Source organism: Odocoileus virginianus, chromosome 20, assembly GCF_023699985.2.
Source record: "Odocoileus virginianus isolate 20LAN1187 ecotype Illinois chromosome 20, Ovbor_1.2, whole genome shotgun sequence".
NCBI lineage: Eukaryota > Metazoa > Chordata > Mammalia > Artiodactyla > Cervidae > Odocoileus > Odocoileus virginianus.
The window spans coordinates 12,536,999-12,561,193 of NC_069693.1; the positions used below are offsets into that span (position 1 = coordinate 12,536,999).

The 24,195-nt window shown below is 50.6% G+C and overlaps 4 protein-coding genes across 4 annotated transcripts; 2 read left to right on the forward strand and 2 right to left on the reverse strand.

The window, feature by feature from the left end:
* Nucleotides 1-812: 812 nt before the first annotated feature.
* LOC110134541 (interferon lambda-3-like) lies at nucleotides 813-2,300 on the reverse strand. Its single transcript, XM_070451910.1, has 5 exons — nucleotides 2,115-2,300; nucleotides 1,766-1,843; nucleotides 1,188-1,331; nucleotides 999-1,082; nucleotides 813-911 (listed from the first exon to the last, which is right to left on the reverse strand). Exons 1-5 carry the CDS (start codon nucleotides 2,298-2,300, stop codon nucleotides 813-815), a joined length of 591 nt encoding a protein of 196 aa, XP_070308011.1.
* A 5,729-nt stretch (nucleotides 2,301-8,029) lies between these two features.
* LOC110134534 (interferon lambda-4-like) lies at nucleotides 8,030-9,519 on the reverse strand. Its single transcript, XM_020889116.2, has 5 exons — nucleotides 9,406-9,519; nucleotides 8,910-8,981; nucleotides 8,681-8,824; nucleotides 8,370-8,444; nucleotides 8,030-8,211 (listed from the first exon to the last, which is right to left on the reverse strand). Exons 1-5 carry the CDS (start codon nucleotides 9,517-9,519, stop codon nucleotides 8,113-8,115), a joined length of 504 nt encoding a protein of 167 aa, XP_020744775.2. The 3' UTR covers nucleotides 8,030-8,112.
* Nucleotides 9,520-17,391: 7,872 nt separating this feature from the next.
* On the forward strand, nucleotides 17,392-19,158 carry LOC110134533 (interferon lambda-4-like). Its single transcript, XM_070451877.1, has 6 exons — nucleotides 17,392-17,419; nucleotides 17,684-17,859; nucleotides 18,287-18,358; nucleotides 18,444-18,587; nucleotides 18,824-18,898; nucleotides 19,060-19,158. Exons 1-6 carry the CDS (start codon nucleotides 17,392-17,394, stop codon nucleotides 19,156-19,158), a joined length of 594 nt encoding a protein of 197 aa, XP_070307978.1.
* Nucleotides 19,159-22,095: 2,937 nt separating this feature from the next.
* LOC139030039 (interferon lambda-3-like) lies at nucleotides 22,096-23,821 on the forward strand. Its single transcript, XM_070451911.1, has 5 exons — nucleotides 22,096-22,281; nucleotides 22,553-22,630; nucleotides 23,303-23,446; nucleotides 23,552-23,635; nucleotides 23,723-23,821. The coding sequence occupies exons 1-5, from the start codon at nucleotides 22,096-22,098 to the stop codon at nucleotides 23,819-23,821; spliced, it is 591 nt and encodes a 196-aa protein (XP_070308012.1).
* Nucleotides 23,822-24,195: the final 374 nt, after the last annotated feature.

The following is a 24,195-nucleotide window of genomic DNA, read 5'->3' on the forward strand; positions in this document are numbered from 1 at the left end:
AAAGATGCCAACCTCCCATCCCTGACCTATGAATAAATCCTATTACACATGCAGGTGTAATTAAAGGATCTGAAGATGTAATTAAGATTTATGGACTTTGAAATAGAGAGATTATTCTGGATTCCCTGAGTAGACTCAATCTACACACACGTTCTTAAAAGCAGGGAAATTTCTCAGGCTGAAGGTAGAAGAGAAATGTGGAAAAGGGAGAAATGAGAGGACTGCAAGCATAGGAAGGATTTGACTCACGATTGTTGACTCTGAGATCTAGGGTCCTCCTTAACGGACCAAGAGCTAAGGATGGGCCATCACAGCAAAGGAAATGGAACCTTAGTCTGACAACCATAAGGAACAGAATCCTGCTGAAAACTTAAATGAGTTTGAAAGGGGGTCCTTTCCTGAGCCTCTGAAACTATCCAGCCAGCCACACTTTGACTTAGCCTGTGAGACCCACAGCAGAGAAACTACCCAAGCCCACCCAGATTCCTGACCTGTATAAGTGTGAGATAATGAATTTGTGCTCTGTGGAGTCTTTCAATTTGTGAGAATTTGTTGTGCCAGCAAAAATAAGAAATAAAAAAAATTCACATACACAAACACACAGACCCACACCAGAGGAAGTATCATTTTTTCATTGTTTATTTGTACACTTTTTATAAAAAGTAGAAAAATAAACATACTGGGTCTGAGTTTGGGAAATGTCATCCATAAATAAAGAAATAATTATTTGGAGGTAATAAATTAAAAAAACTGGTTTTGATGCATAAAAATTATCTAAAAAGGTGGGACAGGTTGCAGGTGGGCCTCCAGGGTCAGACACACTGGTCTCCAATGGCAACACATTTCAGGTCCTGGGTGAGGAGGCGGAAGAGGTTGAGCATCACAGAGGCTTCGAGGCAGTCCTGGGACTCCTGAGGGGAGAGAGGGATGGTTCAGTATCTCCCACGCCTGGGATCCCAGCTGCCCCAGACATCAGTCTGGCTTCTCCGCTCACTCACCTTCTTCTGGGCCTCCTGGAGCCGGTGCAGCCAGTGGTGGAGGCGGCCCCGGGGCCTGGGGCTTGCTGTGGGCTGAGCTGGGACCTGTGGGCAGAGGAGAGAGGGGTGAGGCTGTGAGGTGGAGCCGGGGGCCGAGGGGGACGTCCGAGTGGTCAGAACCCAGACCCGGCCAGGGGCCCCAGCACTTACACAGGCCTGGAGCTTGGAGTGGATGTGCCGCAGCGTGAGAAGGGGCCGCTCCAGGCTGTGGTCCAGGGATGAGTTAGCCATGGCCTCCAGGACTGTCAGTGTCAGGGCCAGCTCTGCCTTCAGAGCCACAGGGCGCTCCCACACCTGAGGAGGAGACAGAAGACATGTGAGAGCTGCATGTGAGAGAGGGACAGGTGAGGGGACAGGTGAGGGGGGACAGGTGAGGGGGTCAGGTGAGGGGACAGGTGTGGGGACAGGTGTGGGGGCAGGTGAGGGGGCAGGTGAGGGGACAGGTGAGGGGACAGATGAGGGGGACAGGTGAGGGGACAGGTGAGGGGACAGGTGAGGGGGACAGGTGAGGGGGTCAGGTGAGGGGGACAGGTGAGGGGGTCAGGTGAGGGGGACAGGGGAAGGGACAGAAGAAGGGAAAGTCAGGGTCAGGTGAGAGACACAGTCCGCGTGGTTGGCTGAGGGGAAGCGCAGGGGAGGACAGGGAGAGAAGGACACGTGAGAGGAGGGAGGGGCACCTGCAGAGCCAGAGCAGGTGAGGGCAGGTGGGCCTGACTCTCCCAACTCACCTGCAGGTGCTTCAGGTCCCGGGTCCTGGGGAACAGGCGGGCGCTGCAGTTCCAGTCCTTCTGCAGGAGCGAGTCCTCCTAGAGAGCAAGGGCAAGGTCAGATCACAGCGGGAGGGACGGAGGGGGGACCCCGGGGAGACCCGAGGACGGCCAACAACAGAGGAGGGGAGGTGAACTTCCCAAAGGATGGTAGAGGCTCATCCAGGGCAGGACAGGCGATCGCCCACTGCAGGGAGCAGGGAGGCCAGCCCCGTGAAGGGAGGGCAGGCCCGCCTGCAGCCCAGGCTCCTAGGAGCCCACAGGAGGGGGCTGGGGGCTCACCCACCGCAGGAGGGGTGGGCGGACTCACAAAGGCATCCTTGGCCGTCTTGAAGGCCTGCAGCTCTTGCGGGGACAGAGACTTGAACTCGGCCATGTGGCAGCCCCTGGCAGGAGGGACGGCCCTGGGGGCAGAGGGCGCGGGAGCTGCCCCTGTCCTGCTCAGCGCCGCGGTCAGCAGCATCAGCACCAGCACCAGCGTGCAGCCCGGGGCCATGTCTGCTTCAGGAAGGATAGAGAGGTGAGGGGGGAGGGCGTCAGGGAGTGAGGGTGCAGGCTCTGGGGAGGCGAGGGTCCCAGACAATGGCGTGGGGGCTCACCCAGCTTCATTCCTGCTCTCTGGTCTCTGTCCGAACGGGCCATCAAGTGTCCACTCTGAGGCTGTTGCCTGGGATCTCAGTCTTGTCTGGCGTCTCTGACTTCAGCCTCCTCTTCTGGATTTCAGCTTGTTGCTCCGTTTGTCTCTGAACTTCCAGCTCCGTCTGAGGTGTGACTGCTGCCTGAGCTCCATGGTGCAGCTTTTAGCCTGTGCAGCCGGGCAATCCCAGCTGATGTAGGAAAAGTGAAAACCCAGGTAGTGGCTGACAGTGGCCACCAGGGGAGACCCGGGCTGGGAAAGCCCAGAGCAGGGCGGAGCCAGTGAGCCAGGTGAGCAATTGAGCGAAAGATAAAATGACATCGATTCATGCTCACTTCGAATGAGTAATAAAGTAATGAGTGAGTAATGAAGACAAAATCAGGACGGGGATAGCTTCAGCTCCACAAGGGGTGGGGAAGTTTCTCCTGCAGGGACCAGGCTGATTTAGGGTAGGATGGGGAGGGGACTGGAGAAGGCAATGGCAACCCACTCCTGTACTCTTGCCTGGAAAATCCCATGGACAGAGGAGCCTGGTGGGCTGCAGTCCATGGGGTCACGAAGAGTCGGACACGACTGAGTGACTTCACTTTCACTTTTCACTTTCATGCATTGGAGAAGGAAATGGCAACCCATTCCAGTGTTCTTGCCTGGAGAATCCCAGGGACGACAGTGCCTGGTGGGCTGCCGTCTATGGGGTCACACAGAGTCGACTGTGCGACTGTGCACAGACTGAAGCAACTTAGCAGCAGCAGCAGCAGCGGGGAGGGGACAGAGGGATTTTCTCTCTTGCAGATGCCCCAGTGCAGAAGGAGAAGGAAAAGGCACCTGTAGGAGGTGTTACCGTGAACAACCTGGACCTTCCAAGAGGGAGGCTGTTCAGAGGATGGGAGAGGATCCAGGGGTGATGTTGAGGGTGGGGAGAGGGGGTCAGAAAGGCAAAAACACTCTGGAACTAAGAGAGGAGACCAGCTCCTCCCCACCTGGTACTGATAGCGACAGAATAATGGGGGAGAGGCGGAGTCTGCACTAACCTGTTCTCTGATTGTCAGGCACAGGAATAGGAGGATCTGTTATGAAATTGGAGTGTGACCAAGACTTCAGGGAAATCAACTGGGTTTGAGAAAAATGACTTCATTCATTCACTGAGTAATTACTCACCCCCTCCCTCACTTTGTGTCAGACCCTTTTAAGGTGCCAGGAAGAGATCACTAAAAAAATAAAAGGCATAAAACTATGCTTCATGGAGTTTTTTGTCTGTTTGTTTTACAAGAAAAAGGTACCAGAGAGTATAGGATGGGGGGATTAGGCATGTGGGATGTATTATGTTACATAACATCAGATAATGAAAACGAAAAAAATGAACCAGGGTTGAGAGCAGAGTGGAAGGGAAAGTTTGCATTAAATAAGGTAATGAAATGACACTTGAGGGCAGACCTAAAGGAAGTGAGGGAAGGAGCTCTGTGGAGATCTGAGAGGGAGCCTTCTAAGAAAAGGAAACAGTGCAAAAGGAAAAGAGAGAGAACCTCCTCCTTTTGTGAGCCTGTCTATGTCTCTGCTGCAATGTGGTCTTGAATACTCGTGATAGCACCAAAGACATCCATGCTTTAATCTACATTTCAAATACAGAAGACGGGGGTGGGGGGGGGTGTGGGACACAGAGAGGTTAAGAAAGTTGTTCACGGTCACACAGCACATAACCAGTGAGGGCAGGATATGAACTGAATTTTGTCTGGAACCAGAAAATAGCCACTGCACTCAGCAGCCCCAGTATAGTTAGATCTCCTGGACTTGGAGGGAGTTGGATTTTTTCAATAGAAGGTGTGGAGTCCTTTTGAGTATTCCTCCCACCCCTTCTTCCCTTCATTCGTAATTCCAGGGAGAGGGTGGACCAAAGTCTTCAGCTGGGGATATCTTTGAACACTAATACATAATAAAGATTCCAAAGCAACCACAGGGATGTGCCCAAGGCACCTACAGTGTTCTGGTTCAGTCAGTTCAGTTCAGTTCAGTCACTCAGTTGTGTCCGACTCTTTGCGACCCCATGAAATGCAGCACACCAGGCCTCCCTGTCCATCACCAACTCCCGGAGTTTACTCAAACTCATGCCCATCGAGTCAGTGATGCCATCCAGCCATCTCATCCTCTGTCATCACCTTCTCCTCCTGCCCCCAATCCTCCCAGGATCAGGGTCTTTTCCAATGAGTCAACTCTTTGCATGAGGTGGCCAAAGTATTGGAGTTTCAGCTTCAGCATCAGTCCTTCCAATGAACACCCAGGACTGATCTCCTTTAGGATGGACTGGTTGGATCTCCTTGTAGTCCAAGGGTCTCTCAAGAGTCTTCTCCAACACCATAGTTCAAAAGCATCAATTTTTTGGCTCTCAGCTTTCTTCACAGTCCAACTCTCACATCCATACATGACCACTGGAAAAACCATAGCCTTGACCAGACAGACCTTTGTTGACAAAGTAATGTCTCTGCTTTTAAATATGCTATCTAGATTGGTCATAACTTTCCTTCCAAGGAGTAAAGGTCTTTTAATTTCATGGCTGCAATCACCATCTGCAGTGATTTTGGAGCCCCCAAAAATAAAGTCTGACACTGTTTACACTGTTTCCCCATCTATTTCCCATGAGGTGATGGGACCAGATGCAATGATCTTAGTTTTCTGAATGTTAAGCTTTAAGCCAACTTTTTCACTCTCCTCTTTCACTTTCATCAAGAGGCTTTTCAGTTCCTCTTCACTTTCTGCCATAATGGTGTTGTCATCTGCATATCTGAGGTTATTGATATTTCTCCCAGCAATCTTGATTCCAGCTTGTGCTTCTTCCAGCCCAGCATTTCTCATGAGGTACCCTGCATATAAGTTAAAAAAGCAGGGTAACAATATACAGCCTTGACATACTCTTTTTCCTATTTGGAACCAGTCTGTTGTTCCATCTCCAGTTCTAACTGTTGCTTCCTGATCTGTATACAGGTTTCTCAAGAGGCAGGTCAGGTGGTCTGGTATTCCCATCTCCTTCAGAATTTTCCACAGTTTATTGTGATCCGCACAGTCGAAGGCTTTGGTGTAGTCAATAAAGCAGAAATATATGTTTTTCTAGAACTCTTTTGCTTTTTTGATGATCCAGCGGATATTGGCAATTTGATCCTGGTTCCTCTGCCTTTTCTAAAACCAGCTTGAACATCTGGAAGTTCTTGGTTCACGATTGCTGAAGCCTGGCTTGGAGAATTTTGAGCATTACCTTACTAGCGTGTGAGATGAGTGCAATTGTGCGGTAGTTTGAGCATTCTTTGGCATTGCCTTTCTTAGGGATTGGAATGAAAACTGACCTTTTCCAGTCCTGCGGCCACTGCTGAGTTTTCCAAATTTGCTGGCATATTGAGTGCAGCACTTTCACAGCATCATCTTTCAGGATTTGAAATAGCTCAACTGGAATTCCATCACATCCACTAGCTTTGTTCATAGTGATGCTTTCTAAGGCCCACTTGACTTCACATTCCAGGATCTCTGGCTCTAGGTGAGTGGTCACACCATTGTGATTATGTGGGTTGTGAAGATCTTTTTTGTACAGTTCTCCTGTGTATTCTTGCCACCTCTTCTTAATATCTTCTGCTTCTGTTAGGTCCATACCATTTCTGCCCTTTATTGAGCCCATTTTTGCATGGAATGTTCCCTTGGTATCTCTAATTTTCTTGAAGAGATCTCTAGTCTTTCCCATTCTGATGTTTTCCTCTATTTCTTTGCATTGATCGCTGAGGAAGGCTTTCTTATCTCTCCTGACTATTCTTTGGAACTCTGCATTCAAATGGGAATATCTTTCCTTTTTTCCTTTGCTTTTCGCTTTTTTTCATTTCACAGCTATTTGTAAGGCCTCCTCATTCAACCATTTTGCCTTTTTGCATTTCTTTTCCATGGGGATGGTCTTGATCCCTGTCTCCTGTACAAAGTCACAAACCTCTGTCCATAGTTCATCAGGCTCTCTATCAGATCTAGTCCCTTAAATCGATTTCTCACTTCTACTGTATAGTCATAAGGGATTTGATTTAGGTCATACCTGAATGGTCTAGTGGTTATCCCTAGTTTCTTCAGTTTAAGTCTGAATTTGGCAAACAAGGAGTTCATGATCTGAGCCGCAGTCAGCCCGGTCTTGTTTTTGCTGACTGTATAGAGCTTCTCCATCTGTGTTCTGGTTAGTTCTGTCGATTGCAGGGATTTTATATCAGGGGAGGAGACATTGCTAAAAGGAATCCTGAAAATTGACAAAATACCTCAAAATTCTTATACATAATAGTGCTTCTCTTACAAAGGAAGTTCAGGGGAGTGGTTAAGAGCTTGGGAAGAAAGTGAACGTGTTAGTCCAGTCACATCTGACTCTTTTTGAACTCTTGAACTGTAGCTTACCAGGCTCCTCTGTCCATGGGATTCTCCAGGCAACAATACTGGAGTGGGTTGCCATTTCCTCCTCCAGGGGATCTTGCTGACCTAGGGATTGAACCTGGGTCTCTTCCATTGCAGGCAGATTCTTTACACTCTGAGACACCAGGTAGGAGCCTGGGAGCTGGAGTCAAAGATTCAGGGATTCAAACCAGGCTCTGACCATCACTAGTTGTGTGACCTTGGGAAACAGGCCTGTAGCTATCCATAAAAATTGTTCATCCACAGGTTCAGACTTTTTTTTTTTGCCCCACAGTGGGGCAAATAGGATCTTAATTCTCCAACCAGAAATCTATCTCAAGTCCCCTGCACTGGAAGCCCAGCATCTTAACCACTGGACCACCAAGGAAGTCCCCTGACAAAATTTTAAAGTCCAATTGTTTTGCATTTATATGTGTGATGATTTGATGGAGATCAATTATTACTGCCATTCCATGACTTCAGCTGGAAGTTTCAGAAACATTATTTTAATGTATATTACTCACTGCAAGAGAAGTGCAATAATGCCATGGCATGGATAAGAAAACTGAACCTCAAAGAGAATTTGTCCAGACACACAACTAAGAAGTGGCAGGGACAGAACTGAAACTCAAGTCACCTGACTTCCCTGTCTCAGCATTTTGTGATCAGCAGCCCTCCTCACAAGGATCACACGAGAAACAGCCAACAGAAATGCAAAAAATATTTAATAATTGGCAATAAATTAACAACAGAATACAGAATAGCAAACACACAGAGAAACGTCACCAATACAAAACATACAAGTTACAGAACTAAAAGAAAAAAAAACCCCAAAACTGCTTCTCAGAAGGACTTTTGGCCCCTTCACTACCCAGCCCCTCAGGGAATGAGGCCGCCCCAGGGGGGAGCTCCAAAAGTCACAGATTTGTGTACTCTCAAGGGGACCACCGAAGGTTCAAAGCTGGAATTGGAACTTGTCACGGGACAGGGGTTCCTGTAACTACACAAGTAGAAACCGGTCCATGGTCCGTGGTGGTGGTCAGCGACCAAGGCAGACACGGACTCCAGTCTTTTCCTGGGAGGTTCTTAGGGCAACGCATCCAACGGGAATACCGCTGGTTTCAGGGAAATCCTCCGGTCTTTAGGGAAAGGGCGCCTCTGGCACCAGCGCAGGCGGCTGAGAGACCCCCTGGGTCAGTGTACCCTCGGAGGAGGGCGACGCCCGCAGCCAGGCGCCCTGAGCGCTCCGGGTCCAGGCGGAGCGGCGGCGGCATCACAGACAAGGCCCCGAGTGCGCCACCAGCCGCAGGTCCCACGCGAGCAGGTGCAGGAGGTGGAAGATGACGGTGGCTTCGTGGCACCGAGGCGAGTCCTGCAGCCCGGGAAGGAGGCAGAGCGAGGCTGAGTCAGGAATCTCCTTCCCGAGAGACCCCCCGCTCCGAACCCTCCGGGCTACAAGCCCGGCCCCCGCCCCGTCTCCACCTCCCGCGGTCCTCCCGGTCCAGCCGCGCTCGCGCCGGCTCCACTCACAGCTCGGCGAGTCTTGGGACGCCTCCCGGGCCGCGGCGGGGGCCTCCTCCAGGAGCCTGGCCGGGCCAGCCCGAGCTGGAGCGGGGAAGGAGGTCAGCGAAGGCGGTGGAGACCCGAGCCGCCCCTCCCCTCCCCGGTGACTCGGGCCCTCTCCCTTCCGGCGGCCGCAGAGCAAAGCCGGGAAGCTGCGAATCGCGTCCGTGCCCGTTTCCGGGCTCAGGGGGACAGCTTCGCAGTGCGGGTCGTGGCCCTGAGACCAGGGGCGCAGAGCGAGGCGGGAAAGGCGCGGGGCCAGGCCGCAGAGCACTCACGCAGGCCGCCACGTCCCGCCCCGCGGCCGCCAGCAGCTCCAGGGTCTGCCCGACGCCGGGGAAGAGCTCAGGGCTCGGCAGGCTGCTCAGCACGGCCTGGGCGTCGGCGAGGTCGCGGGCCACCCGGCGGAGCATCGCACAGGACTGCGGGGACCCGGCTGGAGTTAGACGGGGCGGCGCCCGAGCCTCCCCCCACCACACACACAAGCCCGCCGGCCTCGGGCCTCACCGACGGCCGGGGAGGGTTCCTCTTTGCGGGGATCGAGCAGTTTTGGGGCCCCCAGCTCAGCATCTCTTTTTCCTGCGGGACAAGAGCTGGGGTGAAAACAGGGCCTCCTGGCCAGGGCCCCTGGAGCACTGGGACGTCGAGGATTCCTGGGCGTGGATCAGTGGGTCGGGACGGTGTTGTTTTTCGTGTCCCGCACCAGGCTGCGCTCTAATGAGTGAGCGGAGCTGTAATGCTCCCGCGCTCTTTGTGCGGAGCCTATGCCTAGACTTCGAGCCGAGTCCGCCTGGAGGGGGCGTCCCATCTGTGATGCGCGTCGTCTTGTAGGACAGACCACCAGAGCCTCAGGGAAGGGGTCAGGGTTCACAGTTCTGGACTCTGAGATCCGCCATGCACCTACTAGACTCTAGTTCGCCAGGGCCCCTCGGGACAAAGACTGGCATCTCTGAGCCTGGCGGTGCAAGGGGCGGAGGGGCGGGGGCCTCCTAGCATCACTCACATAGTGGTTCCTCAGCGCCTTGACAGCCAGCAGCGCCCGGGGGTCCAAGGAGCGATAGTGTGAGAGGAGGCAGCGCCGAGGCTCTGTCCCGTCGGGGTCGGCAGCTACACCCATGGTCGCCAAGACCCACAATCCCACGACCACTGCGGCCGCGCCACTCCGCCCCATCTCTGCTCCTGCTGCAGGCGAGGGATGTCAGCGAGCCCAGAGAGAAGGCCCTGAGTCCAAGCCCCTGCCTCTGGTTAGATTGGCACAAGGACGGCCCCTCACAGCGTGGACGCTGATCACGCCCAGGGGAAGAGGCAGGGAGGGTCCTGATACCCCTCCTACCCTCAGCCTCTCTCCCCGCACTCCTCACCTGCACTGTATCTTGGGATCCTGGCACTGCAGCAGGGCCTGTCTTCCACTGGCCTCTGCGTGGTGTCCAGAGTGGTGCCCACCTGGGTCGGTGGTGCCTTCACCCTCCATGGTGGCTTTTAAGTGTTTCTAACTGGGAGCAGTGAGCAACCGGGCTTCCCCGGTGCAGGGTAAGCTTTCCCAACGTCAGTGCTGGCCATTGATCGGCCCAGAGGGTTGTAGGCAGGGATGTGAGGACTTTAACCCACAGTGGGGCAATGCCAGCAATGATGCCACCCCAGCTAACTGCCAACACTTCCAGTCCCTTTCTATATCCTTTCACTTTCATCACCCTGGGTGTCGTTATCTCTTTTCTGTAATGCCAATTAGCTCTTACACAGTTACTAGGCCCTGTTCCAAGGTACTGATATGTACTCATCTCACTTAATGTTCAAAAAAATGACACTGCAAGAATTGTTCTATTATACCTCCAATTTGCAGATGGGAAAACTGTGGCACAGTAAGACGAAGGAACTTCTCCAAGATATGCAGTTCATAATCGGCAGAGGCAGAATTTAAACCTGTTTTCAAACCAGCTTCAAAGCTTATCTCTAAGCCATAACTACCACCCCCCAGCCATATCTGATTTAGTGCCTCCTCTTTCCTTTTCTGTCCTCATTTCATTCTGTTTCTCTTTCTTCCCTCTCTAGTTGCCTCCCCTTTTGTCTCCACCTCTTTGATCCTGTTTTTGTCTCCGTCAGTAACTTCATTTGTTTCTTATTCCTTTTTCTCACTGAGAAATGGAGTATTTCCTGCCGTATCAATAGACAAGGATGTCACAGCCATCAGTGATTCCGGCCCTCCAAAGGTGAATTTCTGAGCCCAGGAAGGAGAACAACATCCGGCAGCCACCAAACTTAACCACTTCCTACGGTGAATGCTGGGGAACTCAGGATACTGGCCCCAGATAGCGGAGATGCATATGAAAGGAATGATTTCAGTGAGTCCAGACTCTTCCATCTTTGCATACAAGGAAAAGCGCTAAATTCCTTAACTTGTGGTATCTGATTTTCTTTAATTCACAAAAATACTTTTGATGTTCAGACTACCTGCCCCTTGATGCAAATTTCAATGTAACCTGACTCCCTCCCTCTCCCACCTCCTCCAAGTAGTTCTCCCAGGACCGCTTAAGACGCTGCCTCCTGGACTTAAGTCCTGAAACCCAGGACCGCTTAAGATGCTGCCTCCTGGACTTAAGTCCTGAAAATTTCCACCGAATAAAATGTAACTCAACTTTTAGATTGTGACTATTTTTTTAGTCAACATCGCAAACATTCAAGTGTCTCTGTCTTTGTGTGTCTCAGTCAGTCTCTTTGTTTTGGTTTAAAAGTAAAATCTACTGGGATTTCCTGGTGGCTCAGTGGTAAAGAATCACTTGCCAATGCAGGGGACATGGGTTCCATCCCTGGTCTGGGAAGATTCCGTGTGATGAGTGACAACAAAACCCATGCACCTCAACTACTGAGCCAGTGCTCTAGGGCCCATGCTCCGCAACAAAAGAAACTATTGCAATGAGAAGCCTGCACATTGTAACTAGAGAGTAGCCCTCACTCGCTGCAACTGAAGAAGGCCTGCAACAAAAACCCAACAGAGTCAAAATAAAAATAAATAAAAGGGATTTCCCTGGTGATCCAGTGGCTAATACTCTGGGCTCCCAATGCAGGGGGCCTGGGTTCGATCCCTGGTCAGGGAACTGGGTCTCACATGCCACAGCTAAGACCCTGGTGCAGCCAAATAAATAAATAAAAATATTAAATAAATAAATAATAAAACCTACTACTTTTCCTGATAAAATTAGTAATGCAGGATAACGCCTGAAAAATAGAGACATGCATAAAGGAGAAAAAAAAAATCTGTAAATTCACCACCCACCTCACCCTGTTTCGCCTCACCCCAGCTCTGGAACAATTTTTCCAATGTGTAGAAATGTTACATATATTGATTTGTGTGTATGTTTTCTGATATTGAAGTAACACATTCGTTATAAAGATTCAGGCAATTAAAAAAACACAATTTGGAGACTTTAAAAAGTCTTTAATCCCACTTCCTGGAGGTAATCTTTTGAGCAGTTAGTTGCTAATCCTCCTTTTTTTTCTTTTTTCCTCTATGAACAATTTCTGCCAAGTTGGAGCTTGTCTGTATGCAGTTTGGTAGTCTGCTTTTTGTGTCTTACCATTATCTCTCATTTGTATTCCCCCACGTCTTTAATTATACTGTATCAGTGAGGTCCCCTGCAGGAAACAGATGGCCTAATCAATTTAGGATAACTTGAAGTGGTTTAATACCAGGCGTGTTTACCAAGGGACTGGATGGTGAAGGGGCAGAGGACGAGTAGTTCAAGGTCTTGGGGCCCAGTTGGTGTGGGTCTGTCATCCCTCAGCCTGAAGAAAGCGGATGGGGGAGGGAGGGGTCACCTGACCCCGGAAGAAGAGTCATACACACAGGTGGAGGAGAAGAGAAGTAAATACACTGACTGTATTCTACTTTCCCTCTCAGGCTCTATTACTAGGCTCCCCATTGACTGCATTCAACGGAAGCCAAAGGCCAGCTTCTGGGGCCCAGAGGAAGCTCGAGAAGTGGGAAGAATGACCTTGGAGGGGCAGATGGAAGACAATTTGCATGTACCACTAGTAAGGCTTCCAATCTAAAGGGACTATTGAATAACCAATCCCAAACTCCTATTGGTGGGCATTGATATTCTTTCCAGTCTTTTGTCAAAGTCATGCTTCTTAAGACTAGGGGAGAGAAAGGGAGTAACTTTTTCATTCTTTTAACGGTGTCTGTCATAGAGCTGAAACTTAAAATTTGTCTAATTCATCAATTTTTTTTTCTTCCATGTCTTGTGCTTTCAGCGTATACAAAAAAATCATCATCATGGTTCCCTAGATTTTCTCCTATACTACATTATAGGAGTTTTATAGTTCTGCACTTTACATTTAGGTCTATGATATATTTTAGGTTAATTTTTGTGAAAATGTGCAAAGTCTGCATCTAGGTTTTTTTGTTTACATTTATTTTTGGTCACATCCTAAGGCATGCAGGATTTAGTTCCCTGACCAGGGATTGAAACTTCGCCCCCTGTAGTGGTAGCTCAGAGTCTAAACCACTGGGCCACCAGGGAATTCCCTATCCAGTTGTTTCAGTACCATTTGTGGGAAGACCATCCTTTCTTTATTGAATAATTGCCTTTGGTCCTTTCTCGAAAATCAATTAACTCCATTTGTGTGGGTCTATTCCTGGGCACTCTCTTCTGTTACATTGATTTATTTATCTTTTCACTAATAACAGAGTCTTGATGATTATAGCTTTATAGTAAGTCTTAATGTGAGAGTGTCCATCCTTCAACGTTGTTCTTCTCCTTTAATACTGTGAAAGCTACTCTGGGTCTTTTGAATTTCTGTTTAAACTTTCACTTTGTCAATATCCACAAATTAACTTGCTGGAACTTTGGATTGCATTGACTCTATAGATTAAGTTAGGAAAAACTGACATCTTGACAATATTGAATTTTCCTATCCATATTCATAGAAGAGTTCTATTTTTAGATGTGCTTTTACTTCTCTCATCAGAGTTTTATAGTGTTTCTCATACAGATTTTGTTTATATTTCGTTAGATTTGTATTAATACTTAAATATTTCATTTTGGGGGATGCTGAATGTAAATGGTATTTTTAATTTCAAATTCAAATTGTTCATTGAAAGTAATAGGCTTTTGTGTATTAACCTTTTATACTGACACCTTGCTGTAATTGCTTATTGATTCAAAAATGTGGTTTTTTTTTCTATGTGTTTTTAAAGACATAAAATTAAATACACAGGACTATTAAGAAAATTGATTATATTGAAACACAGTTATCAAAACATGAGAGTAACTTTGCAATAAGTGATACATACTTCTCTTTATTAACGATCTAAGTACAAGATAGAGCAATAGGTTCAACAACTACTATACTTTTGAAGTAGTAATAGGAGTAAATGATATTGCAAGACATGTACCATATCTGTAATATGCTATGAAATATCTGTGCCTTCTTTTATGACAAAGTCACAACTTCTGCTAATATTATTGTAGCTTGTTGCTTACATTCATAAGGTAAAGAAATGCTAAATTTCAGTTAGAGGTTAGTGAAGAAGGAGATGTAACTTTCTCCCATGCAAGTTCACCTTCCCCTGAATCCTACCATAGGGGTAGTTCATGAACCCCAGGTTAAGCTGGACTTTAAACAGAATGAAGTAGATCTATATGTATTAACATGGAAAAATCTTCAAGACATAGAATGAAAATAGGAAATTGTTGAGAACAATACACATGTTGTGATACTCCTTGTGTTTAGAAATACTCATACATGCAAAAGCAATTCACTGGAAAAAAATAGCCCTTTCAAAAACCATGCTGGGCTTCCTTAGTGGCTTAGTGGTGAAGAATCTGCCTGCCAATGCATTAGACACCTGGTTTGATCCCTGGTCTGGGAAGATTCCACATGACCCAAGCCAACTAAGCCTGTGCACAGTTATTGAGCCTGTACTCTGGAGCCCAGGAACTGCAACTATTGAAGCCCCCACTGAAGCACCCTAGAGCCCCTGCTCCGCAGCAAGAGAAGCCACCACTATAAGAAGCCCATGCACTGAAATGAAGAGTAGCTTTCACTTGCTGCCACTAGAGAAAGTCTGTGAAATAGTGAAGACCAGACACAGCTAAGAATAAGTAAATTAATTAACTAAAAAAACAATGCTGGAGAATTGGACAACCATACACCAAACAATGAACCTTGACCTAAAACTCACATGAAAATAAAAATTAACTCAATATGGAGCACTGACTTAAATGTAAAACATAAAGCTATAGAAGTTAGAAAAATTTAGGAAGACCATCTTCAAGGTCTAGAGGTGGACAAAGGGATTAATCCATAAAAGGAAAATTGATCAACTGAACTGGGTCAAAAATTTTTGCTCTGTGAAAGACCATGTTAAGAAGATAGGACTTCTCTCGTGGTACACTGGATTAGAATCCACCTGCCAATCCAGGGGATGGGTTCGATCTTGGATCCAGGAAGATCCCACATGCCTGGAAGCAACTAAGCCTGTGCTCTACAACTACTGAGCACATGCTCTAGACCCAGTGAGCCACACTACTGAGCTCAAGTGCTGCAACTACTAAAGCCCATGTGCCTGGAGCCTGTGCTCCACAACAAGCCGCCGCAATGAGAAGCCAGAGCACTGCAACCAGAGAGAGCCCTCGTGAAGCAATGAAGACTCAGCACAACCAAAAATAATTAATTAATTAAAAAAAGAAGATAGAAGGATGAGCTAAAGACTGGGAGAAAATACTTGCAAACCACCCACCTTATGAAGGACTAGTATCATGAATAGATAGAGAACTCTCAAAACTCAACAGTAGAAAAATTAAACAACCCATTTGGGAAATGGGCAAAAGACATTAAGAGACATTTCACCAAAGAGTGAAAGTTGGGAAATAAGTATATGAGAAGATGTTGGACATTACTAGCCATTCAGTTCAGTTCAGTTCAGTCGCTCAGTTGTGTCTGATTCTTTGAAACTCCTTGCAATCGCAGCACACCAGGCCTCCCTGTCCACCACCAACTCCCGGAGTCTACCCAAACCCATGTCCATCGAGTCGGTGATGCCATCCAGCCATCTCATCCTCTGTCATCACCTTCTCCTCCTGCCCCCAATCCTTCCCAGCATTAGGGTCCTTTCCAATGAGTCAACTCATTGGAAACTCATGAGGTGGCCAAAGTATTGGAGTTTCAGCTTCAACATCAGTCCTTCCAATGAACACCCAGGACTGATCTCCTTTAGGATGGACTGGTTGGATCTCCTTGCAGTCCAAGGGTCTCTCAAGAGTCTTCTCCAACACCACAGTTCAAAAGCATCAATTCTTTGGTGCTCAGCTTTCCTCACAGTCCAACTCTCACATCCATACATGACCACTGGAAAAACCATAGCCTTGACTAGATGGACCTTTGTTGACAAAGTAGTGTCTCTGCTTTTAAATATGCTATCTAGGTTGGTCATAACTTTCCTTCCAAGGAGTAAGTGTCTTTTAATTTCATGGCTGCAGTCACCATCTGCAGTGATTTTGGAGCCCAAAAAAATAAAGTCTGACACTCTTTCCACTGTTTCCCCATCTATTTGCCATGAAGTGATGGGACCAGATGCCATGATCTTAGTTTTCTGAATGTTGAGCTTTAAGCCAACTTTTTCACTCTCCTCCTTCACTTTCATCAAGAGGCTTTTTAGTTCCTCTTCACTTTCTGCCATAATGGTGGTGTCATTTGCATATCTGAGGTTATTGATATTTCTCCTGGCAATCTTGATTCCAGCTTGTGCTTCTTCCAGCCCAGCATTTCTCCTGATGTACTCTGCATATAAGTTAAATAAGTAGGGTGACAATATACAGCCTTGACGCACTCCTTTTCCTATTTGGAACCAGTCTGCTGTTCCATGTCCAGTTCTAACTGTTGCTTCCTAACCTGCCTACAGGTTTCTCAAGAGACAGGTCATTAGAGAGATGCAAATTAAAACCACAATGAGATAATATAATATGGCTATCGGAATGCCTAAAAAAATAGTGACAACATCAAATGCTAGTGAGGATACAGGAAACTGATCACTCATTGCTGGTGTAAATGCAAAATGGTATAGCCCCTCTGGAAAACAGGGTTGGTCGTTTCTCAAAAAACTAAACATGTGGGGCTTCCCTGGTGGTTCAGTGGTAAAGAATCCGCCTCCCAATGCAGGAGGCATGGGTTCAATCCCTGGCCTGGGAAGATCCTACATACTGTGAAGCAACTAAGCCTGTTACTTGGTAGTTGGTAAAGGACTACATATCATTTAATAGAGTGTTATTAAATAATATTTATTCATTTACTAATTATAGAACTATTGTTCATTTGCTTTTGAAAATTGGAATTGCAGACATGTTTTTCTCAGACATTGTTAACAATAATTATAGCTGATACATGCTGAGCATGTCCTGAATGAAGAATCCCATGGACAGAGGAGCCTGGCAGACTACAGTCCATGGAATTACAAAGAGTCAGACACGATTGAAGCAACTTAACATGCACACACACGAAATAATACTCTAAGGAAGATAGAATTTTACTAAGACCTGGATGAGTAAAAAAGCTGAAAAACAGAAGGGAGGGATATTTGTGCAAGGAAAGAGAAAGCAAAAGACAGGGAGAGAAGACAGGATGTAATGACAAAAGAGAGTGATGGAAGAGCAAGCATTAGAAACCCTAGTATGAGCTCCTGGAGTGCAGGCACTTGTATTGGTACCTCTGCCAAGCTTGCAGCTCCCAGTTGAAGGCAAAGGTGTGTTTTCAGTTCATCGCTAGAGAGCAAAAGAAAGATCAACATACAGAAAAGACAGAGTCCAGAAAGCAAACAGTAGCAACTGGCTCAGGAGCGAGTGTCAGGCAGAGTCATTGCTGGCACTGGCCCAAGGAGGGTAGAAGTCCACACACACTGGCCAGCGGCCAGCACTGACGTTGGGAAAGCTTACTCTGCACCGGGGAAGCCCGGTTGCTCACTGGTCCAGGTTAAAAACACTTAAAAGCCACCATGGAGGGTGCAGGCACCGCCGACCCAGGTGGGCACCACTCTGGACACCACGCAGAGGCCAGTGGAAGACAGGCCCTGCTGCAGTGCCAGGAACCCAAGACACAGTGCAGGTGAGGAGTGCGGGGAGAGAGGCTGAGGGTAGGAGGGGTGTCAGGACCCTCCCTGCCTCTTCCCCTGGGTGTGATCAGCATCCACGCTGTGAGGGGCCGTCCTTGTGCCAGTCTAACCAGAGGCAGGGGCTTGGACTCAGGGCCTTCTCTCTGGGCTCGCTGACATCCCTCGCCTGCTGCAGGAGCAGAGATGGGGCGGAGTGGCGCGGCCGCAGTGGTCGTGGGATTGTGGGTCTTGGCGACCATGGGTGTAGCTGCCGACCCCGACGTGACAGAGCCTCGGCGCTGCCTCCTCTCACACTATCGCTCCTTGGACCCCCGGGCGCTGCTGGCTGTCAAGGCGCTGAGGAACCACTATGTGAGTGATGCTAGGAGGCCCCCGCCCCTCCGCCCCTGGCACCGCCAGGCTCAGAGATGCCAGTCTTTGTCCCGAGGGGCCCTGGCGAACTAGAGTCTAGTAGGTGCATGGCGGATCTCAGAGTCCAGAACTGTGAACCCTGACCCCTTCCCTGAGGCTCTGGTGGTCTGTCCTACAAGAGGACGCGCATCACAGATGGGGCGCCCCCTCCAGGCGGACTTATCTCCACGTCGAGGCGCAGGCTCCGCACCGGGAAGGCGGGAGCGTTACAGCTCCGCTCACTCATCAGAGCGCAGCCTGGTGCGGGACACGAAAAACACCGCCGTTCCGACCAGTCCTGATCCACGTACAGGAATCCTCGACGTCCCCAGTGCTCCAGGGGCCCTGGCCAGGAGGCCCTGTTTTCACCCCAGCTCTTGTCCGTTAGGAAGCAGAGACAGTGAGCTGGTGGCCTCGCAACTGCTCGATCCCCGCAAAGAGGAACCCTCCCCGGCCGTCGGTGAGGCCCGAGGCCGGCGGGCTTGCGTGTGTGGTGGGGGGAGGCTCGGGCGCCGCCCCGTCTAACTCCAGCCGGGTCCCCGCAGTCCTGTGCGATGCTCCGCCGGGTGGCCCGCGACCTCGCCGACGCCCAGGCCGTGCTGAGCAGCCTGCCGAGCCCTGAGCTCTTCCCCGGCGTCGGGCAGACCCTGGAGCTGCTGGCGGCCGCGGGGCGGGACGTGGCGGCCTGCGTGAGTGCTCGGCGGCCTGGCCCCGCGCCTTTCCCGCCTCGCTCTGCGCCCCTGGTCTCAGGGCCACGACCCGCACTGCGAAGCTGTCCCCCTGAGCCCGGAAACGGGCACGGACACGATTCGCAGCTTCCCGGCTTTGCTCTGCGGCCGCCGGAAGGGAGAGGGCCCGAGTCACCGGGGAGGGGAGGGGCGGCTCGGGTCTCCACCGCCTTCGCTGACCTCCTTCCCCGCTCCAGCTCGGGCTGGCCCGGCCAGGCTCCTGGAGGAGGCCCCCGCCGCGGCCCGGGAGGCGTCCCAAGACTCGCCGAGCTGTGAGTGGAGCCGGCGCGAGCGCGGCTGAACCGCAGGGAGGACCGCGGGAGGTGGAGACGGGGCGGGGGCCGGGCTTGTAGCCCGGAGGGTCCGGAGCGGGGGGTCTCTCGGGAAGGAGATTCCTGACTCAGCCTCGCTCTGCCTCCTTCCCGGGCTGCAGGACTCGCCTCGGTGCCACGAAGCCACCGTCATCTTCCACCTCCTGCACCTGCTCGCGTGGGACCTGCGTCTGGTGGCGCACTCGGGGCCTTGTCTGTGATGCCGCCGCCTCTCCGCCTGGACCCGGAGCGCTCAGGGCGCCTGGCTGCGGGCGCCGCCCTCCTCCGAGGGTACACTGACCCAGGGGGTCTCTCAGCCGCCTGCGCTGGTGCCAGAGGCGCCCTTTCCCTGAAGACCGGAGGATTTCCCTGAAACCAGCGGTATTCCCGTTGGATGCGTTGCCCTAAGAACCTCCCAGGAAAAGACTGGAGTCCGTGTCTGCCTTGGTCGCTGACCACCACCACGGACCATGGACCGGTTTCTAACTGTGCAGTTACAGGAACCCCTGTCCCGTGACAAGTTCCAATTCCAGCTTTGAACTTTTGGTGGTCGCCTTGAGATTCCATGAATCTGTGATTCTTGGACCAGTTTTTACTTCTGTAGTTACAGGAACCCCTGTCCCATGACAGGTTCCAATTCCAACTTTGAACCTTCAGTGGTCACCTTGAGAGTCCATGAATCTGTGAGTTTTGGAGCTCCCCCCTGGAGAGGCCTCATTCCCTGACAGACTGGGTAGTGAAGGGGCCAAAGATCCTGAGAAGCAGTTTTTTGTTTTTTCTTTTAATTCCATAACTTGTGTGTTTTGTATTGAAGTTTCTGTGTATATTTGCTATTCTGTCTTCTGTTGTTAATTTATTGCCAATTATTAAATATTTTTTTGCATTTCTGTTGGTTGTTTCTCCTGTGATCATTGTGAGGGGGGCTGTTGATCACAAAATGCTGAGACAGGGAAATCAGGTGACTTGAGTTTTGGTTCTGTCCTTGCCACTTTATAGATGTGTGTCTGGACAAATTGCTTCTCTTTAGCCTCAGTTTTTTCATCTATGCCATGACATTATTGCACTTCTCTTGCAGTGAGTAATATACATTGAGATAATGTTTCTGAAGCTTCTAGCTGAAGTCACAGAATGGCCTTAATAACTGGTCTCCATTAAATCACCACACACATAAACGCACAAAAACTATACTTCTTTCATTTGTCCTGACCTGTGGATGGGCAACCATTGTAGCCAAGTGCAAAGACTGTTTCCCAAGGTCACATAGCTAGTGATCAGAACCAGGTTTGAACTCAGAATATTTACCTCCAGCTCCAATGCTCCTAACCACTCCCCTGAACTTCCTTTCTAAGAGAAACAGTATTTAGGAATTTTCAGATAAACAGTCAATTTTCATGATTCACTGTTGTAGGGATATCTTCTCCCCTGATATAAGGTGCGTGCAATTGACAGAAACTGGCCAGAACACTGGTAGGTGCCCAAGGCACATCCCTGTGGTTGCTTTGGAAACATGATTATGCATTGGAGCTCATAGATATTCCCAGATGAGGACTGTGGTCCACCCTCTCCAGGACTCCACACTTTCTGTTGGAGAAATCCATTCCCTCTAAGTCCAGATCTAGCCACACTGGGGCTGTTGAGTGCAGTAGTTACTTGTCTGCTGTCAGACAAAACTCAGTTCATATCCTGCTCTCACTAGTTATTTGCTGTGTGACCTTGAACAACTTTCTTAACCTTTCTGAGTCCCTGCAGTGTCTTCAGTATTTAAAATGTAGGTAAGCATGGATGTCTTTGGTGCTATCACGAGTATTCAAGACCACATTGCAGCAAAGACATAGACAGGCTCACAAAAGGAGGAGGTTCTCTCTCTTTTCCTTTTGCACTGACTGTTCCCTTTTCTTAGAAGGCTCCCTCTAAGATCTCCACAGAGCTCCTCCCTCACTTCCTTTAGGTTTGCCCTCAAGTGTCATTTTATTACCTTATTTAATGCAAACTTTCCCTTCCACTCTGCTCTCAACCCTGGTTCATTTCTTTCATTTTCCATTATCTGATGTTATCTGACATAATACATCCCACATGCCTAATCCCCCATCCCATACTCTCTGGTACCTTTTTCTTGTAAATAGCTTCATGAAGGATTATTTTATGTCTTTCATTTTTTTCAATACTGTTTTCTTGGCACCTTAAAAACGGTCTGACCCAAAGTGGGGAATAAATAATTACTTAGTGAATGAAGGCATTCTTCTCAAACCCAGCTGATTTCTCTGAAGTCTTAGTCACATCCCAATTTCATAGCATATCCTATTCCTGGGTCACTCTGTGCCTGACAATCAGAGAACAGGTTAGTGCAGACTCCACCCCTCCCCCATTCTGTCACTATTAGTAGGTTGGGAGGAGCTGGTCTCCTCTCTTAGTTCTAGAGTGTTTTTGCCTTTCTGACCCCCTCTCCCCACCCTCAACAGCACCCCTGGATCTTCTCTCATCCTCTGAACAGCCTCCCTCTTGGAAGGTCCAGGTTGTTCAAGGTAACAGCTTCTACAAGTGCCTTTTCCTTCTATTCCCTGCACTGGGGCATCTGCAGAAAAGAAAATCCCTCTATCCCCTCCCTGCCCAGTCCTAAATCAACCTGGTCTCTGCAGGAGACCCTCCCCTGTGGGGCTGAAGCTACTCCAGTCCTGACTTCGTCTTCATTACTCACTTCCTCGGAGGTGAGCACAAATCAACGTCAGTTTCTCTTTCGCTAAGTTGCTCACCTGGCTCACTGGCTCCGCCCTGCTCTGGGCTTTCCCAGTGTTAGCCTGTAGCTGGGTTTTCACTTTTCGTACATCAGCTGGGATTGTCCGGCTGCACAGGCTAAAAGCTGCACCATGGAGCTCAGGCAGCAGTCACACCTCAGACGGAGCTGGAAGTTCAGAGACAAACGGAGCAACAAGCTGAGATCCAGAAGAGGAGTCTGAAGTCAGAGACGCCAGACAAGACTGAGATCCCAGGCAACAGCCTCAGAGTGGACACTTGATGGCCCGTTCGGACAGAGACCAGAGAGCAGGAATGAAGCTGGGTGAGCCCCCACGCCATTGTCTGGGACCCTCGCCTCCCCACAGCCTGCACCCTCACTCCCTGACGCCCTCCCCCCTCACCTCTCTATCCTTCCTGAAGCAGACATGGCCCCGGGCTGCACGCTGGTGCTGGTGCTGATGCTGCTGACCGCGGCGCTGAGCAGGACAGGGGCAGCTCCCGCGCCCTCTGCCCCCAGGGCCGTCCCTCCTGCCAGGGGCTGCCACGTGGCCGAGTTCAAGTCTCTGTCCCCGCAAGAGCTGCAGGCCTTCAAGACGGCCAAGGATGCCTTTGTGAGTCCGCCCACCCCTCCTGCGGTGGGTGAGCCCCCAGCCCCCTCCTGTGGGCTCCTAGGAGCCTGGGCTGCAGGCAGGCCTGCCCTCCCTTCACGGGGCTGGCCTCCCCGCTCCCCGCAGTGGGCGATCGCCTGTCCTGCCCTGGATGAGCCTCTACCATCCTTTGGGAAGTTCACCTCCCCTCCTCTGTTGTTGGCCGTCCTCGGGTCTCCCCGGGGTCCCCCCTCCGTCCCTCCCGCTGTGATCTGACCTTGCCCTTGCTCTCTAGGAGGACTCGCTCCTGCAGAAGGATTGGAATTGCAGCGCCCGCCTGTTCCCCAGGACCCGGGACCTGAAGCACCTGCAGGTGAGTTGGGAGAGTCAGGCCCACCTGCCCTCACCTGCTCTGGCTCTGCAGGTGCCCCTCCCTCCTCTCACGTGTCCTTCTCTCCCTGTCCTCCCCTGCGCTTCCCCTCAGCCAACCACGCGGACTGTGTCTCTCACCTGACCCTGACTTTCCCTTCCTCTGTCCCTTCCCCTGTCCCCTCACCTGTCCCCCTCACCTGACCCCTTCACCTGTCCCCTCACCTGTCCCCTCACCTGACTCCCTCACCTGTCACCTCACCTGTCCCCCTCACCTGTCCCCTCACCTGACCCCCCTCACCTGTCCCCTCACCTGTCCCCCTCACCTGACCCCCTCACCTGTCCCCCTCACCTGCCCCCACACCTGTGCCCTCACCTGACCCCCTCACCTGCCCCCACACCTGTCCCCCTCACCTGACCCCCTCATCTGTCCCCCTCACCTGTCCCCTCACCTGTCCCCCTCATCTGTGCCCTCACCTGTCCCCCTCATCTGTCCCCCTCACCTGTCCCCTCACCTGTCCCCCTCATCTGTTCCCTCACCTGTCCCCCTCATCTGTCCCCTCACCTGTCCCCTCACCTGCCCCCTCACCTGACCCCCTCACCTGTCCCCTCACCTGTCCCCTCACCTGTCCCTCTCTCACATGCAGCTCTCACGTGTCTTCTGTCTCCTCCTCAGGTGTGGGAGCGCCCCGTGGCTCTGAAGGCAGAGCTGGCCCTGACACTGACAGTCCTGGAGGCCATGGCTAACTCATCCCTGGACCACAGCCTGGAGCGGCCCCTTCTCACGCTGCGGCACATCCACTCCAAGCTCCAGGCCTGTGTAAGTGCTGGGGCCCCTGGCCGGGTCTGGGTTCTGACCACTCGGACGTCCCCCTCGGCCCCCGGCTCCACCTCACAGCCTCACCCCTCTCTCCTCTGCCCACAGGTCCCAGCTCAGCCCACAGCAGGCCCCAGGCCCCGGGGCCGCCTCCACCACTGGCTGCACCGGCTCCAGGAGGCCCAGAAGAAGGTGAGTGAGCGGAGAAGCCAGACTGATGTCTGGGGCAGCTGGGATCCCAGGCGTGGGAGATACTGAACCATCCCTCTCTCCCCTCAGGAGTCCCAGGACTGCCTCGAAGCCTCTGTGATGTTCAACCTCTTCCGCCTCCTCACCCAGGACCTGAAATGTGTTGCCATTGGAGACCAGTGTGTCTGACCCTGGAGGCCCACCTGCAACCTGTCCCACCTTTTTAGATAATTTTTATGCACCAACTACCTCCACTGGATTATTGTTTCTAGAATCCTATTTTTTTATGAAGCCCCTAAATTATATTTATTTTTGCACTTTTTATACAATATGTGAAAATAAACTATTTGTTCCTAACATTGACCTTGTTTATATGTGTCTGAATATGTGACTGCATATGTGGCAGGGGGAATGGGAAGAGAGAAATGAAGAGAATATGAAAGAATGGGGACTTGCCTGGTGGCACAGTGGGAAAGAATTCGCCTGCTAGTGCAGGGAATGTGGTCCAGTCCCTGGTTGGGGAGAATTCCACATGCCATGGAGCAGCTAAGCCTGTGGGACAC

What these genes read in the sequence shown, in the direction of transcription:
- LOC139030039 (XM_070451911.1), top strand. Translation starts at nt 22,096, where the DNA reads ATGGCCCCGGGCTGCACGCTGGTGCTGGTGCTGATGCTGCTGACCGCG. An exon ending in GGGACCTGAAGCACCTGCAG is followed by an intron (nt 22,631 to 23,302) that starts GTGAGTTGGGAG and finishes TCTCCTCCTCAG; the next exon opens with GTGTGGGAGCGCCCCGTGGC. An exon ending in ACTCCAAGCTCCAGGCCTGT is followed by an intron (nt 23,447 to 23,551) that starts GTAAGTGCTGGG and finishes CTCTGCCCACAG; the next exon opens with GTCCCAGCTCAGCCCACAGC.
- LOC110134541 (XM_070451910.1), bottom strand. Translation starts at nt 2,300, where the DNA reads ATGGCCCCGGGCTGCACGCTGGTGCTGGTGCTGATGCTGCTGACCGCG. An exon ending in AGACGGCCAAGGATGCCTTT is followed by an intron (nt 1,844 to 2,114) that starts GTGAGTCCGCCC and finishes CTTGCTCTCTAG; the next exon opens with GAGGACTCGCTCCTGCAGAA. An exon ending in TCCAGGAGGCCCAGAAGAAG is followed by an intron (nt 912 to 998) that starts GTGAGTGAGCGG and finishes CTCTCCCCTCAG; the next exon opens with GAGTCCCAGGACTGCCTCGA.
- LOC110134533 (XM_070451877.1), top strand. Translation starts at nt 17,392, where the DNA reads ATGGAGGGTGCAGGCACCGCCGACCCAG. An exon ending in GGCGGGACGTGGCGGCCTGC is followed by an intron (nt 18,588 to 18,823) that starts GTGAGTGCTCGG and finishes TCCCCGCTCCAG; the next exon opens with CTCGGGCTGGCCCGGCCAGG. An exon ending in GTCCCAAGACTCGCCGAGCT is followed by an intron (nt 18,899 to 19,059) that starts GTGAGTGGAGCC and finishes CCCGGGCTGCAG; the next exon opens with GACTCGCCTCGGTGCCACGA.
- LOC110134534 (XM_020889116.2), bottom strand. Translation starts at nt 9,519, where the DNA reads ATGGGTGTAGCTGCCGACCCCGACGGGACAGAGCCTCGGCGCTGCCTC. An exon ending in AGGCGCTGAGGAACCACTAT is followed by an intron (nt 8,982 to 9,405) that starts GTGAGTGATGCT and finishes CTTGTCCCGCAG; the next exon opens with GAAAAAGAGATGCTGAGCTG. An exon ending in GGCGGGACGTGGCGGCCTGC is followed by an intron (nt 8,445 to 8,680) that starts GTGAGTGCTCTG and finishes TCCCCGCTCCAG; the next exon opens with CTCGGGCTGGCCCGGCCAGG.